The sequence below is a fragment of the Oncorhynchus clarkii genome, chromosome 10 (assembly GCF_045791955.1).
Source record: "Oncorhynchus clarkii lewisi isolate Uvic-CL-2024 chromosome 10, UVic_Ocla_1.0, whole genome shotgun sequence".
Classification (NCBI taxonomy): domain Eukaryota; kingdom Metazoa; phylum Chordata; class Actinopteri; order Salmoniformes; family Salmonidae; genus Oncorhynchus; species Oncorhynchus clarkii.
Window position 1 is genome coordinate 161661 of NC_092156.1, and position 16786 is coordinate 178446.

General features: G+C 45.2%; 1 protein-coding gene across 9 annotated transcripts in view; it reads right to left on the reverse strand.

The window, feature by feature from the left end:
- The window catches only part of LOC139417895 (inhibitor of apoptosis protein-like), a 77515-nt gene that overhangs the window by 10107 nt on the left and 50622 nt on the right, over positions 1-16786 (reverse strand). For all 9 annotated transcript variants that reach the window (XM_071166877.1, XM_071166873.1, XM_071166876.1 and 6 more), the window contains 4 exons: positions 14695-14743; positions 14319-14543; positions 7455-7553; positions 6474-6626 (listed from right to left, as the gene is read on the reverse strand). In XM_071166877.1, coding sequence (XP_071022978.1) covers positions 6474-6626; positions 7455-7553; positions 14319-14543; positions 14695-14743 — 526 coding nt within the window. The remainder of the gene's footprint in view (positions 1-6473; positions 6627-7454; positions 7554-14318; positions 14544-14694; positions 14744-16786) is intronic.

Genomic DNA, 16786 nt, shown 5'->3' on the forward strand with positions numbered 1-16786 from the left:
GGCAATGTATTGTCCTCAAAGCACGCAAAGAGGTTGTTTAATTTGTCTGGAAGCAAGATGTTGATGTCCACGATTTCTTTTTGTAATCCGTGATTGTCTATAGACCTGCCACATACAGTACGTCTCATTGAATTGCAACTCCACTTTGTCTCTATACTGATACTTTGCCTGTTTGATTGCCTTACAGAGGGAATAACTACACTGTTGGTATTCGGCCATATTCCCAGTGGCCTTGCCATGATTAAATGCGGTGGTATGTGCTTTCAGTTTTGCGCGAATGCTGCCGCCATCAATCCACTGTTTCTGGTTAGGGAAGGTTTTAATACTCACAGTGGGTACCACATCTCCTATACACTTCCTTATAAACTCGCTCACCGAGTCAGCGTATACGTCAATGTTGTTCTCTGAGGCTACCCGGAACATATCCCAGTCCACGTGATCGAAGCAATCTTGAAGCGTGGAATCCATTTGGTCAGACCAGCGTGGGATAGACCTAAGCACGGGCGCTTCCTGTTTTAGTTTCTGCCTATAGGAGGGGAGCAACAAGATGGAGTCATGGTCAAATTTGACAAAAGGAGGGCGGGGGAGGTCCTTGTAGGTATCGCGGAAGTTAGAGTAGCAATGGTTGAGCGTGTTACTCGCTTGTGTACAGCAAGCGATATGCTAATAGATTTTAGGTAGCCTTGTTCTCAGATTAGCTTTGTTAAAATCCCCAGCTACAATAAATGCAGCCTCAGGATATATTGTTTCCAGTTTACATAAAGTCCAGTGAAGTTCTTTGGTGGCCGTCTTGGTATCCGCTGCGGGGGGATAAACACTGCTGTGACAATAACTGAAGAGAATTCTCTTGGGAGATAATACGTTTGGCATTTGATTGTGAGGAATTCTAGGTCAGGTGAACAAAAGGACTTGAGTTCCTGTATGTTGCAACTCTTGCCCTGATTTCGTTGACTTTGTTAACTAGGGACTGGACAATAGCGAGTAATATACTCAGAAGCGGTGGGTGGTGTGCGCGCATCTGAAGCCTCACTAGAAGACGCTCCGGCACCCTCTCCTCCGTCGGTGTTGTTTTGGGTCGGCCTCTGGAATCAGTTCAAATGCCCTGGGAGGTGTAGACAAAGGATCTGCTTTGGGAAAGTTGTATTCCTGGTCGTAGTGGTCGTTGTGCTGGTAAATTGACATCTCCCTGATAGCCAATAGTTCTTCCCGGCTGTATGTAATAACACTTAAGGTTTTCTGGGCTAACGATGTAAAAAATAATACATAAAAAAGGGACTAGAAGCGAAGCTGCCATCTCTTTCGGCGCCATCTTGTGGCTTTACCATCGAGAGCCTCCTGACCGGTTACATTACAGCCTGGTATGGCAACTGCTCGGCATCCGACCATAAGGCGCTATAGAGAGTAGTGCGTATGGCCCAGTAAATCACTGAATGTGCTATAGATAAGTCTGCATTCTAGTGCGTTTTGTGTCTCTCCAATATAGAGCTTATGACAAACAAGGCACTCGATCACATAAACCACATTTCCGGTATCCAGTTGTACTTGCCTGATTGGGAACACCAAGCCTGAATGCCTATTGGACAGAAATTGTGTTTGGGTAAAGTATTCATTCTGTATCCGTTTCTTCTTAGTCCGGCTTGAATAGACTAGGATGTCCATCAGGCTCCTAGGTTGAGATTACCCTCTGTCAAGGCCTCACAATCATTCTGGGCCTGTTGAAACTTTTATTTAAGTTCAGCCCCACCAGAGCCTGAGAATAAGTCCCCACAAATGGAACCACAGGGCGGTTTTCCCTCTCTACCTGATATGCTCCATGGGTCTGGAAGGTCTGATTGACCTCAACCGCTCTCAGGAACCTCCTGGAGTAACCCCTGGGCCTTAAGGCTGAGAAGAGACTTCTTGTGGCCTCCTCTATATCCCCAGGGATACTACAGATTCTGTGGAAAAGTATAAGTTGTGATTTGATCAACATGTGTGCTTTGGATGGAAACTACATTTGTGAAAGAGGGCATGTCTATCTTTTTCCATAAAGAAAAATGTAGTTGCCAATTGTTAAAATGTTTTGTATTGCAAATGATGTGTAATAGCGATGCGAGTTCAAAATGTTTACGAATTCCCTGAATTCAGAGGTGGAGCCTCCCCACAGTCCAAAAAAATCAGCCAGATACCTGAGGTAGAGCAATGGTAAGGTCTTACATTTAAGAAAAGCACTTTCTTCGCAAAAACTTGTGTACAAATGTCTTTCCTATGGTCGTACCATGTACCTGGAGATAGTACTTCACATTGAACTCAGTCGTTTCTGGTGAGGCTCAACTCCAACAAGTCCAGGATAACTCTCTACGGTCAACTGGGGTCAGGATAACTCTCTACGGTCGACTTAAACAGGATACCTCTGAAAGGCATTTGCAACTGCTTGTAGACCTAATTTGATACCAAGGTTTGTGTACAGAGAATTATTATCAATGTAGAATAAAAAAGCTTTTCCTGGTATCTTGGAAGGTTAAATGTTAGAATGTTGGGGAGTTGTAAGTGAACATTACATTGTTCTAGCCAGTATTTTACAATGTCAGAAGCTGTATCCCTACTCCAGTGAACCAGATCCCAGGAGTCTGTGCGAAACCTAAGTTTACTAAGGTCATTTAAAAAATCCCATCTCTCCACTATGACCTTATTCAGCTTCTGTAAGATACACTGCTGATCGATAGCTAGTCTATCTGAGTAATGTATGAATGGTACATAAACTGTTGCATTGGGAAAGGCCTCCTTACTAGTCCTCAACAGTTGCTGCAGTTGCTTCCAAGATGTAGTTGGCGTTTACCTCCCCAAACAATTGTTGAGGCCTACAGACAACACTATCTTCTCGGTCATTGGGTTTGATTGAAGCTTCTTGAAAACACTGTTAATATGATAAGAGTTGGCCCCAGGGAAACTATCCACCTGTACATTAGAATCTAAAAAATCTAGAATACGTGCTAGATTAGAATCCCCCACAATCACTGTTGGTTTATCTATCTGTATTTCCCACACTTGAATCTCCCTCTCTGAGCTAGGGTGTGTTATGGGTTCCAGACCTGAATCTCCCTCTCTGACCTAGGGTGAGTTATGGGTTCCAGACCTGAATCTTCATCTCTGACCTAGGGTGAGTTATGGGTTCCAGACCTGAATCTCCCTCTCTGACCTAGGGTGAGTTATAGGTTCCAGACCTGAATCTTCCTCTCTGACCTAGGGTGAGTTATGGGTTCCAGGCGTGGGGTCGGAGTAGATCCATGTGGTGGGCATGTCTTTAAAATGTTAGAAGGGGACTCAGATTGGGAATCAATCCGACAACACTGGCATTTAGGAGTACCATCCATCATCATGCACCTATTGGTTGTACTTTGACAACAGCACACTGAGCCTGCTCCACTCCACCCTGGGAGCCCTGCTGTTCTGTGTCTGGAGGAGAAGCAGAAGAGAGGGAGTTACTACATGGCAGCCCTACATTACTATATGACACCTTCTGTATCACTATACTGTTTCTGGGGAACTGTTCCTGATCTACAGTAATAGTACTCTTCCTGCTTGCTGAACCCTTAGCATAGGGATCTAACGCTCCTGGTTGAGAAGGGCCAGTCAGTGGTGGGAAGGAGTCAGAGGACAGGGCCTCAGGAGGTCTGAATGGTTGAAGCTGTAGCATTAAGGGTTTCTGCAGAAGAAGCAATAAACTTCAGTTTCTACACAGCTTTACTCCAGCTCACAACTCTGTTAAAAACCTACCTCCAAATCACAAAGCCCTGCAACTCCTCCAATCCTTTGGCTATCACTGCATAATCATGTACTATTAGATGACAGGACAATGTCTATCCATTCCGCTGTGTTTTATCTCACTTTCTGTAGTTGACTGACTCAGAGATGAAGGCTTAACTAAACCTGTGAGACCTGTCTTGTCATCCCAAGAGGGCAAAGGCAGTCTGGTGCAACAGTAGATCTAGGGGCAGTCTGTCTGTCTGGTGTAACAGTAGTTCTAGGGGCAGTCTGTCTGGTGTAACAGTAGTTCTAGGGGCAGTCTGTCTGGTCTGGTGCAACAGTAGATCTAGGGTCAGTCTGTCTGGTGCAACAGTAGTTCTAGGGTCAGTCTGTCTGTCTGGTGTAACAGTAGATCTAGGGGCAGTCTGTCTGGTGTAACAGTAGATCTAGGGGCAGTCTGTCTGGTGTAACAGTAGATCTAGGGGCAGTCTGTATGTCTGGTGTAACAGTAGATGTAGTGGCAGTCTGTCTGTCTGGTGTAACAGTAGATGTAGGGGAAGTCTGTCTGGTCTGGTGCAACAGTAGATCTAGGGGCAGTCTGTCTGGTGCAACAGTAGTTCTAGGGGCAGTCTGTCTGGTGTAACAGTAGTTCTAGGGGCAGTCTGTCTGGTGCAACAGTAGTTCTAGGGGCTGTCTGTCTGTCTGTCTGTCTGTCTGTCTGGTGTAACAGTAGTTCTAGGAGCAGTCTGTCTGTCTGTCTGGTGTAACAGTAGTTCTAGGGGCAGTCTGTCTGGTCTGGTGTAACAGTAGTTCTAGGGGCAGTCTGTCAGGTCTGGTGTAACAATAGTTCTAGGGGCAGTCTGGTCTGGTGTAACAGTAGTTCAAGGGGCAGTCTGTCTGGTCTGGTGTAACAGTAGATGTAGGGGCAGTCTGTCTGGTCTGGTGCAACAGTAGATCTAGGGGTTGTCTTGTCTGGTGTAACAGTAGTTCTAGGGGCAATTTGTCTGGTCTGGTGCAACAGTAGATCTAGGGGTTGTCTTGTCTGGTGTAACAGTAGATCTAGGGGCAGTCTGTCTGTCTGGTGTAACAGTAGTTCTAGGGGCAGTCTGTCTGGTGTAACAGTAGTTCTAAGGGCAGTCTGTCTGTCTGTCTGGTGTAACATTAGTACTAGGGGCAGTCTGTCTGTCTGGTGTAACAGTAGTTCTAGGGGCAGAGTCTGTCTGGTGTAACAGTAGATCTAGGGGCAGTCTGTCTGGTCTGGTGTAACAGTAGATCTAGGGGTAGTCTGACTGGTGTAACAGTAGTTCTAGGGACATTCTGTCTGGTCTGGTCTGGTGTAACAGTAGTTCTAGGGGAAGTCTGTCTGGTCTGGTGTAACAGTAGATCTAGGGGCAGTCTGTCTGGTCTGGGGTAACAGTAGATCTAGGGGCAGTCTGTCTGGTCTGGTCTGGTGTAACAGTAGATCTAGGGGCAGAGTGTCTGGTGTAATAGTAGTTCTAGGGGCAGTCTGTCTGGTCTGGTCTGGTGTAACAGTAGATCTAGGGGCAGAGTGTCTGGTGTAATAGTAGTTCTAGGGGCAGTCTGTCTGGTCTGGTCTGGTGTAACAGTAGATCTAGGGGCAGAGTGTCTGGTGTAATAGTAGTTCTAGGGGCAGTCTGCCGGGTGTAACAGTAGTTCTAGGGACAGTCTGTCTGGTCTGGTGTAACAGTAGATGTAGGGGCAGTCTGTCTGTCTGGTGTAACAGTAGATGTAGGGGCAGTCTGTCTGGTCTGGTGCAACAGTAGATCTAGGGGCTGTCTGTCTGGTGTAACAGTAGATGTAGGGGCAGTCTGGCTGGTCTGGTGCAACAGTAGATCTAGGGGCTGTCTGTCTGTCTGGTGTAACAGTAGATGTAGGGGCAGTCTGGCTGGTCTGGTGCAACAGTAGATCTAGGGGCTGTCTGTCTGGCGCAACAGTAGTTCTAGGGGCAGTCTGTCTGGTGTAACAGTAGTTCTAGGGGCAGTCTGTCTGTCTGGTGTAACAGTAGATCTAGGGGCAGTCTGTCTGGTCTGGTGCAACAGTAGTTCTAGGGGCAGTCTGTCTGTCTGGTGTAACAGTAGTTCTAGGGGCAGTCTGTCTGGTCTGGTGTAACAGTAGTTCTAGGGGCAGTCTGTCTGTCTGTCTGGTGTAACAGTAGTTCTAGGGGCAGTCTGTCTGGTGTAAAAGTAGTTCTAAGGGCAGTTTGTATGTCTGTCTGTCTGGTGTAACAGTAGTTCTAGGAGCAGTCTGTCTGGTCTGGTGTAACAGTAGTTCTAGGGGCAGTCTGTCTGTCTGGTGTAACAGTAGTTCTAGGGGCAGTCTGTCTGGTCTGGTGGGGGAGGATCATCATTGCTCACCCAATTGGACATTACTGGTCAAGACCTGAAATCGGTTGTGGAGTGGTATCGACATATTGATGGAATAAGGTCACCTGATAGTTAGACAGGGTAGACCCAAGAGTAGGTCTCTACTGGCATCTAGTGGCCATTTATCGGTACTGCTTGCCACATGGAACCTCAATGGAGGCCCAGTGCAAGTCCTCAAAGGAAGGCTCAAACAATTGTCAAACGAACAATAAAAGAGTGTGTTCTCCAATTGGATGTCAGACGTTAGGGGCCCAGAGGTGATCTTTTACCCATGAGGTCTCTGAGCAGGTTCGGGTTAGGGGTCAGAGGTGATGTTTTACCCATGAGGTCTGAGCAGGTTAGGGGTCAGAGGTGAAGTTTTACCCATGAGGTCTCTGAGCAGGTAGACATCGTTCTTCTGGATCCAGTTTCTGAAGACCTCAGCTGCTGCGTTCCCTTTAGTCAAGACCAAGTCTATCAGTTTGGCTGTCTGCTGCTGGGAGGACTGGCCCTGGAGACCACTGTATTCCTCTCCACCTGAAGAGACAGGGGTCAGGGGTTAGAGGTCAGGGGTTAATGTCACTCTTCAGAACATAAATATTTTAATATAGTAGAAGATGGTAGTATTTCAATGTACTGCAGCAGTATATTAGTAGTATAGTAGTACTGTAGATACAAACAAACAAACAAACATACTGATGATGTTCTGCTCTCTGAGGTGGTCCAGGATCGACTCTTCACAAATATAGTACCTTAATGTAGTTACTAGTAGTATATAATTTACCGCCCTTAAGTGCAGGATGCCGCTAGTATAGGATTAGTATTATATATATATATACACATAACATGCAGTGTTATATAACGTGTAGTAGTAGCTAGTTGTATATAACATGTAGCAGTAGCTAGTAGTATATAACATGTAGTAGTAGCTAGTCCTATATAACATGTAGTAGTAGCTAGTCCTATATAACATGTAGTAGTAGCTAGTCGTATATAACATGTAGTAGTAGCTAGTCGTATATAACATGCAGTAGTAGCTAGTCGTATATAACATGCAGTAGTAGCTAGTCCTATATAACATGCAGTAGTAGCTAGTCCTATATAACATGTAGTAGTAGCTAGTCGTATATAACATGTAGTAGTAGCTAGTCGTATATAACATGCAGTAGTAGCTAGTCCTATATAACATGCAGTAGTAGCTAGTCCTATATAACATGTAGTAGTAGCTAGTCCTATATAACATGTAGTAGTAGCTAGTCATATATAACATGTAGTAGTAGCTAGTCATATATAACATGTAGTAGTATATAACATGTAGCAGCAGCTAGTAGTATATAACATGTAGTAGTATATAAGCAGACGTACTGATGACGTTCTGCTCTCGGAGGTGCTCCAGGACAGACTCAACACTCTTCAGGCGCTGGACCAACGCTGCCTGGTGTCTCTTTAAGAATGAATGACCGTCTGAAAGAAAGAAAGAAAGAAAGAAAGGGGGAGAGAGAGAGAGAGAGAGAGAGAGAGAGAGAGAGAGAGAGAGAGAGAGAGAGAGAGAGAGAAAGAGAAAGAGAGAGAAAGGGGGAGGGAAAGAGAGAGGAGAGAGGGGGGAGAGAGTTGGGTTAGGTTCACTTGGGGAGAATCTCAATAGTAGCAGCTACTATCAATAGTAGCAGCTACTCTTCCTAGAGGCCAACATTTCTTTGGCAAAAATAAAAATGGTATATAACATTATTTCACCACTACATATCTACAATACAACATTTATAATACTACCATACATACAGCGCATTGGGAAAGTTTTCAGACCCCTTGACTTTTCCACATTGTTACGTTAAAGAATTATTCTAAAATTGTTTATATAAATACAATGTCCTCAATCTACACACAATACCCCATAATGACAAAGCGAAAACAGGTTTAGAAATTTTTGCTAATTTATATTTTTTTTTAAATGATTCAGACCCTTTGCTATGAGACTCGAAATTGAGCTCAGATGCGTCATGTTTCCATTGGTCATCCTTGAGATGTTTCTACAACCTGATTGAAGTCCACCTGTGGTAAATTCAATTGATTGGACATGATTTGGAAAGGCACACACCTGTCTATATAAGGTCCCACAGTTGACAGTGCATGTCAGAGCAAAAACAAAGCCATGAGGTGGAAGGAATTGTATGTAGAGCCCCGAGACAGGATTGTGTCGAGGCACAGCTCTATGGAAGAGTACCAACCCAATATGTAACATTTAAGGTCCCCAAGAACACAGTGGTCTCACTCTTAAATAGAAGAAGTTTGATACCACCAAGACTCTTCCATGTGCTGGCCGCCTGGCCAAACTGAGCAATCGGGGGAGAAGGGCCTTGGTCAGGGAGGTGACCAAGAACCCGTAAAAAGGCACATGACAGCCCGCTTGGAGTTTGCCAAAAGTCAACTAAAGGACTCTGATCTTGAGAAACAAGATTCTCTGGTCTGATGAAACTAAGAACTAACTCCTGGGTTTGAATGCCAAGCGTCACGTCTGGAGGAAACCTGGCACCATCCCTACGGTGACACAGTGGCAGCATCATGCTGTGGGAAAGTTTTTCAGTGGCAGGGACTAGGAGGCTAGTCAGGATTGAGGGAAAGATTAACAGAGAAAAGCACTGCGAGATCCTTGATGAAAACCTGCTCCAGAGCGCTCAGGACCTCAGACTGGAGCGAAGGTTGATCTTCCAACAGGACAATGACCCTAAGAACACAGCCAAGACAACGCAGGAGTGGCTTTGGGACAAGTCTCTAAAATGTCCTTAAGTGGCCCAGCCATAGCCCAGACTTGAACCCAATCGAACATCTCTGGAAAGAGCTGAAAATAGCTGTGCAGCGACACTCCCCATCAAACCTGACAGATCTGCAGAGAAGAATGGGAGAAATTCTGCAAATGCAGGTGTGCCAAGCTTGTAGCGTCAAACCCAAGAAGACTCAAGGCTGTAATCTCTACCAAAGGTGCTTCAACAAAGTACTGAGTAAAGGGTCTGAAAACTTGTGATATTTCAGTTTTTTTCTATGTAATACATGTGCTAAAATCTCTTCAAACCATTATGGGGAAGTGTCAATGTGGAGGCTATATACATGGTATTACGGTACAGAGTCAATGTGGAGGCAAAATACAGGGGGTAGCGGTACAGAGTCAATGTGGAGGCTATATACAGGGTATTACGGTACAGAGTTATTGTGGAGGCTATATACAGGGTATTACGGTACAGAGTCAATGTGGAGGCTATATACAGGGTATTACGGTACAGAGTCAATGTGGAGGCTATATACAGGGTATTACGGTACAGAGTCAATGTGGAGGCTATATACAGGGTATTACGGTACAGAGTCAATGTGGAGGCTATATACAGGGGGTACCAGTACAGAGTCAATGTGGAGGCTATATACAGGGTATTACTGTACAGAGTCAATGTGGAGGCTATATACAGGGTATTACGGTACAGAGTCCATGTGGAAGTTATATATAGGGGTGTTACGGTACAGAGTCAATGTGGAGGCTATATAGAGGGGGTACCAGTACAGAGTCAATGTGGAGGCTATATACAGGGTATTACGGTAGAGAGTCAATGTGGAGGCTATATACAGGGGGTACCGGTACAGAGTCAATGTGGAGGCTATATACAGGGTATTACGGTACAGAGTCAATGTGGAGGCTATATACAGGGGGTACCAGTACAGAGTCAATGTGGAGGCTATATACAGGGGGTACCAGTACAGAGTCAATGTGGAGGCTATATACAGGGTATTACGGTACAGAGTCAATGTGGAAGTTATATATAGGGGTGTTACGGTACAGAGTCAATGTGGAGGCTATATAGAGGGGGTACCAGTACAGAGTCAATGTGGAGGCTATATACAGGGTATTACGGTAGAGAGTCAATGTGGAGGCTATATACAGGGGGTACCGGTACAGAGTCAATGTGGAGGCTATATACAGGGTATTACGGTACAGAGTCAATGTGGAGGCTATACACAGGGGGTACCGGTACAGAGTCAATGTGGAGGCTATATACAGGGGGAAGCGGTACCGAGTCAATGTGGAGACTATATACAGGGGGTACCGGTACAGAGTCAATGTGGAGGCTATATACAGGGGGTACCGGTACAGAGTCAATGTGGAGGCTGTATACAGGGTGTACCGGTACAGAGTCAATGTGGAGGCTATATACAGGGGGTAGCGGTACCGAGTCAATGTGGAGACTATATACAGGGGGTACCGGTACAGAGTCAATGTGGAGGCTATATACAGGGGGTACCGGTACAGAGTCAATGTGGAGGCTATATACAGGGGGTAGCGGTACCGAGTCACTGTGGATGCTATATACAGGGTATTACGGTACAGAGTCAATGTGGAGGCTATATACAGGGGGCACCGGTACAGAGTCAGTGTGGAGGCTATTCACCCCCCTTGGCATTTTTCCTATTTTGTTGCATTACAACCTGTCATTTAAATTGATTTTTATTTGGATTGCATGTAGTGGTCAAACAAAATTGTCCAAATTGGTGAAGTGAAATGAAAAAAGGAACTTGTTTCAAATAATTATACACACACAAAAAAAAGGAAAAGTGGTGCATATGTTTTCACCCCCTTTGCTATGAAGCCCCTAAATAAGATCTGGTGTAACCAATTACCTTCAGAAGTCACATTATTAGTTAAATAATGTCCACCTGTGTGCAATCTAAGTGTCACACGATCTGTCACATGATCTCAGTATATTTCACCTGTTCTGAAAGGCCCCAGAGTCTGCAACACCACTAAGCAAGGGGCACCACTAAGCAAGCGGCACGATGAAGACCAAGGAGCTCTCCAAACAGGTCAGGGAAAAAGTTGTGGAGAAGTACAGATCAGGGTTGGGTTATTAAAAAATTTCAGAATCTTTGAACATCCCACAAGCACCATTAAATCCATTATTAAAAAATGGAAAGAATATGGCACCACAACAAACCTGCCAAGAGAGGGCTGCTCACCAAAACTCACGGACCAGGCAAGGAGGGCATTAATCAGAGGCAACAAAGAGACCAAAGACGAGACCAAAGATAACCCTGAAGGAGCTGCAAAGCTCCACAGCAGAGATTGGAGTATCTGTCAATAGGACCACTTTAAGCCGTACAATCCACAGAGCTGGGCTTTACGGAAGAGTGGCCAGAAAAAAAGCCATTGCAACCTCTTACTTCTACCCCCTTCTTTTTCGAACATTCTGTTAAAAATCGCGCAACTTTTCAGCGTCCTGCTACTCATGCCAGGAATATAGTATATGCATATGATTAGTATGTGTGGATAGAAAACACTCTGAAGTTTCTAAAACTGGTTAAATCACAGCTGTGACTATAACAGATCGTGTGTTTCATTGAAAAACGCAAGAAAAACTGCTCTCTGAAAGCTAAAAATAATTTCCATAAGTCACTTTCATGAGTTGTTAAAAGGGGACAAAATTTAATATCGACCTGCATGCAATTCATACAAATTCCACACGATGTCGCCATTGTCGTCATTTTCAATTGAATTTTTTGTTGGAAAATCCAACTATCTGGATTCCGTTTCTTCCGGTCTCCACCAGGATCTTTTCAATGTGGACATTGGCAGCCATTGATTTGCAGACGAGGAGCTATTGAATATACATCGCCCTGTAATCATTTTGATAGATTATAAACGTTTACTAATACCTAAAGTTGGATTACAAAAGGATTTCGAAGTGTTTTGTGAAAGTTTATCGTCGACTTTTTTAATTTTAAAAAATGACGCAGCGTTTAAAAACGATGTTTTTTTCTGAATGACACAGCTTCCATAGAAAGCTATTTTGGGTATATATGGACCGATTTAAACGAAAAAAAGACCCAATAGTGATGTTTATGGGGCATATAGGAGTGCCAAGAAAGAAGCTTGTCAAAGGTAATGAATGTTTTATATTTTATTTCTGCGTTTTGTGCAGCGCCGGATAAGCAAAGTCTTTGTTTACGTCGCATTCAGGCATTTTGAGGTGTTGCATGCTATCAGATAATAGCTTCTCATGCTTTCGCCGAAAAGCATTTTAAAAATCTGACTTGTTGGCTAGGTTCACAACGAGTGTAGCTTTAATTCAATACCCTGCTTGTGAATTTTGATCAAGGTTTGAGTTTTAACGAGTACATTTAGCATTTAGCGTAGCGCATTTGCATTTCCAGGTGCCTAGTTGAGACATATGCGTCTCAAGTAGAATCAAGAAGTTAAAGAAAAAAAAAATAAGCAAACACATTTGGTGTTCGCCAAAAGGCATGTGGGAGACTCCCCAAACATATGGAAGGTACTCTGGCCAGATGAGACTAAAATTGAGCTTTTTGGCCATCAAGGAAAACGCATGTCTGGCACAAACCCAACACCTCTCATCACCCGAAAACTGGGAAACAGGACAGAATTGAAGGAATGATGGATGGCGCTAAATACAGGGAAATTCTTGAGGGAAACCTGTTTCAGTCTTCCAGAGATTTGAGACCGGGACGCAGGTTCACCTTCCAGCAGGACAATGACCCTATGCATACTGCTAAAGCAACACTCAAGTGGTTTAAGGGGAAACATTTAAATGTCTTGGAATGGCCTAGTCAAAGCCCAGACCTCAATCCAATTGAGAATATGTGGTATGACTTAAAGATTGCTGTACACCAGAAGAACCCATCCAACTTGAAGGAGCTGGAGAAGTTTTGCCTTGAAGAATGGGCAAAAACATTGACAAAGCATTGACTTTGGGGGGGGTGAATAGTTACGCAAGCTCAAGTTTTCAGTTTAATTGTCTACTTTTTTGTTTGTTTTACATCTTCAAAGTAGTTGGCATGTTGTGTAAATCAAATGATACAACCCCCCCAAAAATCTATTTTAATTCCAGGTTGTAAGGCAACAAAATAGGAAAAATGCTAAGGGAGGTGATTACTTTATAGCCTCCACATTGACTCTGTACAAGCCACTGTAGATAATAACAGAGTAGCAGCAGCGTAAAAAAGGGGAAGGGGGAGATGCAAATGGCCTGCGTAGCCATTTGATTAGATGTTCAGTCTTATGGCTTGGGAAGCCTCTTGGATCTAGACTTGGCTCTCCGGTACCGCTTGCCGTGCGGTAGCAGAGAGAACAGTCTAACTAGGGTGGCTGGAGTCTGACAGTTTTTAGGGCCTTGCTCTGACACTGCCTGGTATAGAGATCCTGGATGGCAGGAAGCTTGGCCCCAGTGATGTACTGGGCCGTACGCACTACCCTTTGTAGTACCTTGGTCGGAGGCCGAGCAATTGCCATACCAGGCAGTGATGCAACCAGTCAGGATGCTCTTGATAGTGCAGCTGTAGAACCTTTTGAGGATCTGGGGACCAATGCCAAATCTTTTCAGTGTCCCGAGGGGAAATAGGCATTGTCGTGCTATCTTCACGACTGTCTTGGTGTGTTTGGACCATGATAGTTTGTTGGTGATGTGGACACCAAGGAACTTGAAGCTCTCAACCTGCTCCACTGCAGCCCCGTTGATGTGAATGGGGGTGTGTTCGGCCCTCCGTTTGCAGTAGTCCACGATCAGCTCCTTTGTCTTGATCATGTTGATGGAGAGGTTGTTGTCTTGGCACCACACGGTCAGGTCTCTGACCTCCTCCCTATAGGCTGTCTCGTCATTGTCAGTGATTATGCCTACCATTGTTGTGTCATCGGCAAACTTAATGATGGTGTTGGAGTCGTGCCTGGACGTGCAGTCATGAGTGAACAGGGAGTACAGGATGGGAGGGGACTGAGTGTTACAGTCGTGAGTGTTACGGCTCTGTAGTCATTTATGCAGGTTACCTTAGTGTTCTTGGGCACAGGGACTATGGTGGTCTGCTTGAAACATGTTGGTATTACAGACTCAGACAGGGACAGGGAGAATGAACTGTAAGTGTGTGCAGTGTATGTCTCTCTTCACAGTCCTCGCTGTTCCATAAGGTGCATTTAACTTTTTAAATGATTCTACTGCTGCATCAGTTACCTGATGTGGAACAGAGTTCCATGTAGTCATGGCTCTATGTAGTACTGTGCACCTCCCATAGTCTGTTCTGGACTTGGGGACTGTGAAGAGACCTCTGGTGGCATGTCTTGTGGGGTATGCATGGGTGTACAAGCTGTGTGCCAGTAGTTCAAACAGACAGCTCGGTACATTCAGCATGTCATAGTAGTTTAAACAGACAGCTCAGAGACGTGTTTCAGAATGTTTGTCGTACCAGAAGCCATCTCCTCGGCCAGCATCTCTCTCTCCTCCTCTCTCTTCTGATCTTCTGCACTCAGCAGGTCTGAGACCAGTTCCTGGACCGTCTTGTAGTTCTCTCCGCTGGTCAGAATCTTACTCTGGACTGTCTGCTTCACCAGGCCACGCTCAAACCCCATCTCTAGTGACGACACAACCACCGCAGTGTTCATCATCACGGCATCCTCCGAGCGCTCCTCACCTGAGGTGGGGGGGACAGCAAGAAGTAGAAAGAGAGAAGAGGTGGGAGGAAGTTAACAGTGATAAACATAGTGGAGGTCTGTCTCATGGCTGAACAGTGATATCAACATTCTGTCAAGGTTTAAATTCAGTTGAAGTCAGGAGTCACTCACCCGGGGGGTCCACAAACTCTCTGGAGCTGCTGTCCCCATTGGTTAGGAGCTGTAGGGGGAGGGGCCAGGAGAGAGTTAACTTCCTGATCAGATCAGTCAGATAATACAGGTTTATTCTAGGCATTTGACAATATTTCACTAATCTAATATTTATTTTTTCCTAACGTCAGCATGGTCAAAAAAAAAAAAAAAAAAGCAGTGATTTAAGACGTTTAACACAGGTTAACATTCACAAGGCCACAGGGACAGATGGATTACCAGGATGCGTACTGGCATGCGTCTCCACTGACATTTTCAACCTCTCCCTGACCCAGTATGTAATACCTACATGTTTCAAATCAGACCACCATAGTCCTTGTGCCTAAGAACAACATAGGTAACATAAAACACACATCTGTTGCCATGAAATGCGTTTGATAGGCTGGTCATGGCTCACAAACCATCATCTCAGATATCCTGCACTTAATCCACTTCGAATACCGCCCCAATAAATCCACAGACGACGCAATCTTCATTGCACTCCAGAGTGCCCTTTCCCACCTGGATAAGAGGAACTCTACTTGAGAATGCTGTTCATTGATTACAGCTCAACGTTCAACACCATAGTGCCATCCAAGCTCAGGACCCTGGGACTGAACACCTACCTCTGCAACTGGATCCTGGACTTCCTGACGAGCTGCCCCCAGGTTGTGAGAGTAACAACAGATCCACCATGCTGATCCTCAACATGGGGGCCCCTCAGGGGTGTGTGCTCAGTCCCTTCCTGTACTCCCTGTTGACCCACGACTGCATGGCCTCGCACAACTACAACGTCAAGTTCGCTTGTGACACGACGTGGTAGGCCTGATCACCTATGGCGATGAGACAGCCTACAATGGAAGAGGTCAGAGAACTGGCAGCGTGGTGCCAGGACAACAACCTCTCCCTCAACGTCAGTAAGACCAACGATTTGATTGATGGATTACAGGAAAAGGAGCACGCCCACATTATCATCGACAGGGCTGTAGTGGAGCAGGTCGAGAGCTTCAAGTTCCTCGGTGTCCACATCACTAAGGATCTATCATGGTCCAGACACACAGGTCATGAAGAGGACATGGCAACACTTCTTCCCCCTCAGGAGGTTGAAAATACTTGTCATGGGCCCCCAGACCCTCAAAGTTCTGCAGCTGCACCATTGACAGTATCTTGACTGGCTGCATCACCGCTTGGTATGGCAACTGCTTGGCATCCGACCGCAAGGTGATACAGTGGGTAGTGCGTACAGCCCAATACATCATCCAGAAGGCGAGGTCAGTACAGGTGCATCAAAGCTGGGACCGAGAGACTGAAAAACAGCTTTTATCTCAAGGCCATCAGACTGTTAAACAGCCATCACTAAAACAGAGAGGCTGCTGCCTACATGCAGACTCAAATAATTAGCCACTTCAATAAATGGATCACTAGTGACTTTAACAATGCAATTTTAAAATGTTTACATATCTTACATTACTTATCTCATATGTACAGTGGGGCAAAATCTCCCTCGATCTGGGGCTCCACGCAAGATCTCACACCGTGTGGTCAAAATGATCACAAGAACGGTGAGCAAAAATCCCTGAACCACACGGGGGGACCTAGTGAATGACCTGCAGAGAGCTGGGACCAAAGTAACAAAGCCTACCATCAGTAACACACTACGCCGCCAGGGACTCAAATCCTGCAGTGCCAGACGTGTCCCCCTGCTTAAGCCAGTACATGTCCAGGCCCGTCTGAAGTTTGCTAGAGAGCATTTGGATGATCCAGAAGAAGATTGGGAGAATGTCATATGGTCAGATGAAACCAAAATATAACTTTTTGGTAAAAACTAAACTCGTCGTGTTTGGAGGACAAAGAATGCTGAGTTGCATCCAAAGAACACCATACCTACTGTGAAGCATGGGGGTGGAAACATCATGCTTTGGGGCTGTTTTTCTGCAAAGGGACCAGGACGACTGATCCGTGTAAAGGAAAGAATGAATGGGGCCACGTATCGTGAGATTTTGAGTGAAAACCTCCTTCCATCAGCAAGGGCATTGAAGATGAAACGTAGGGCTGGGTGTTTCAGCATGACAAT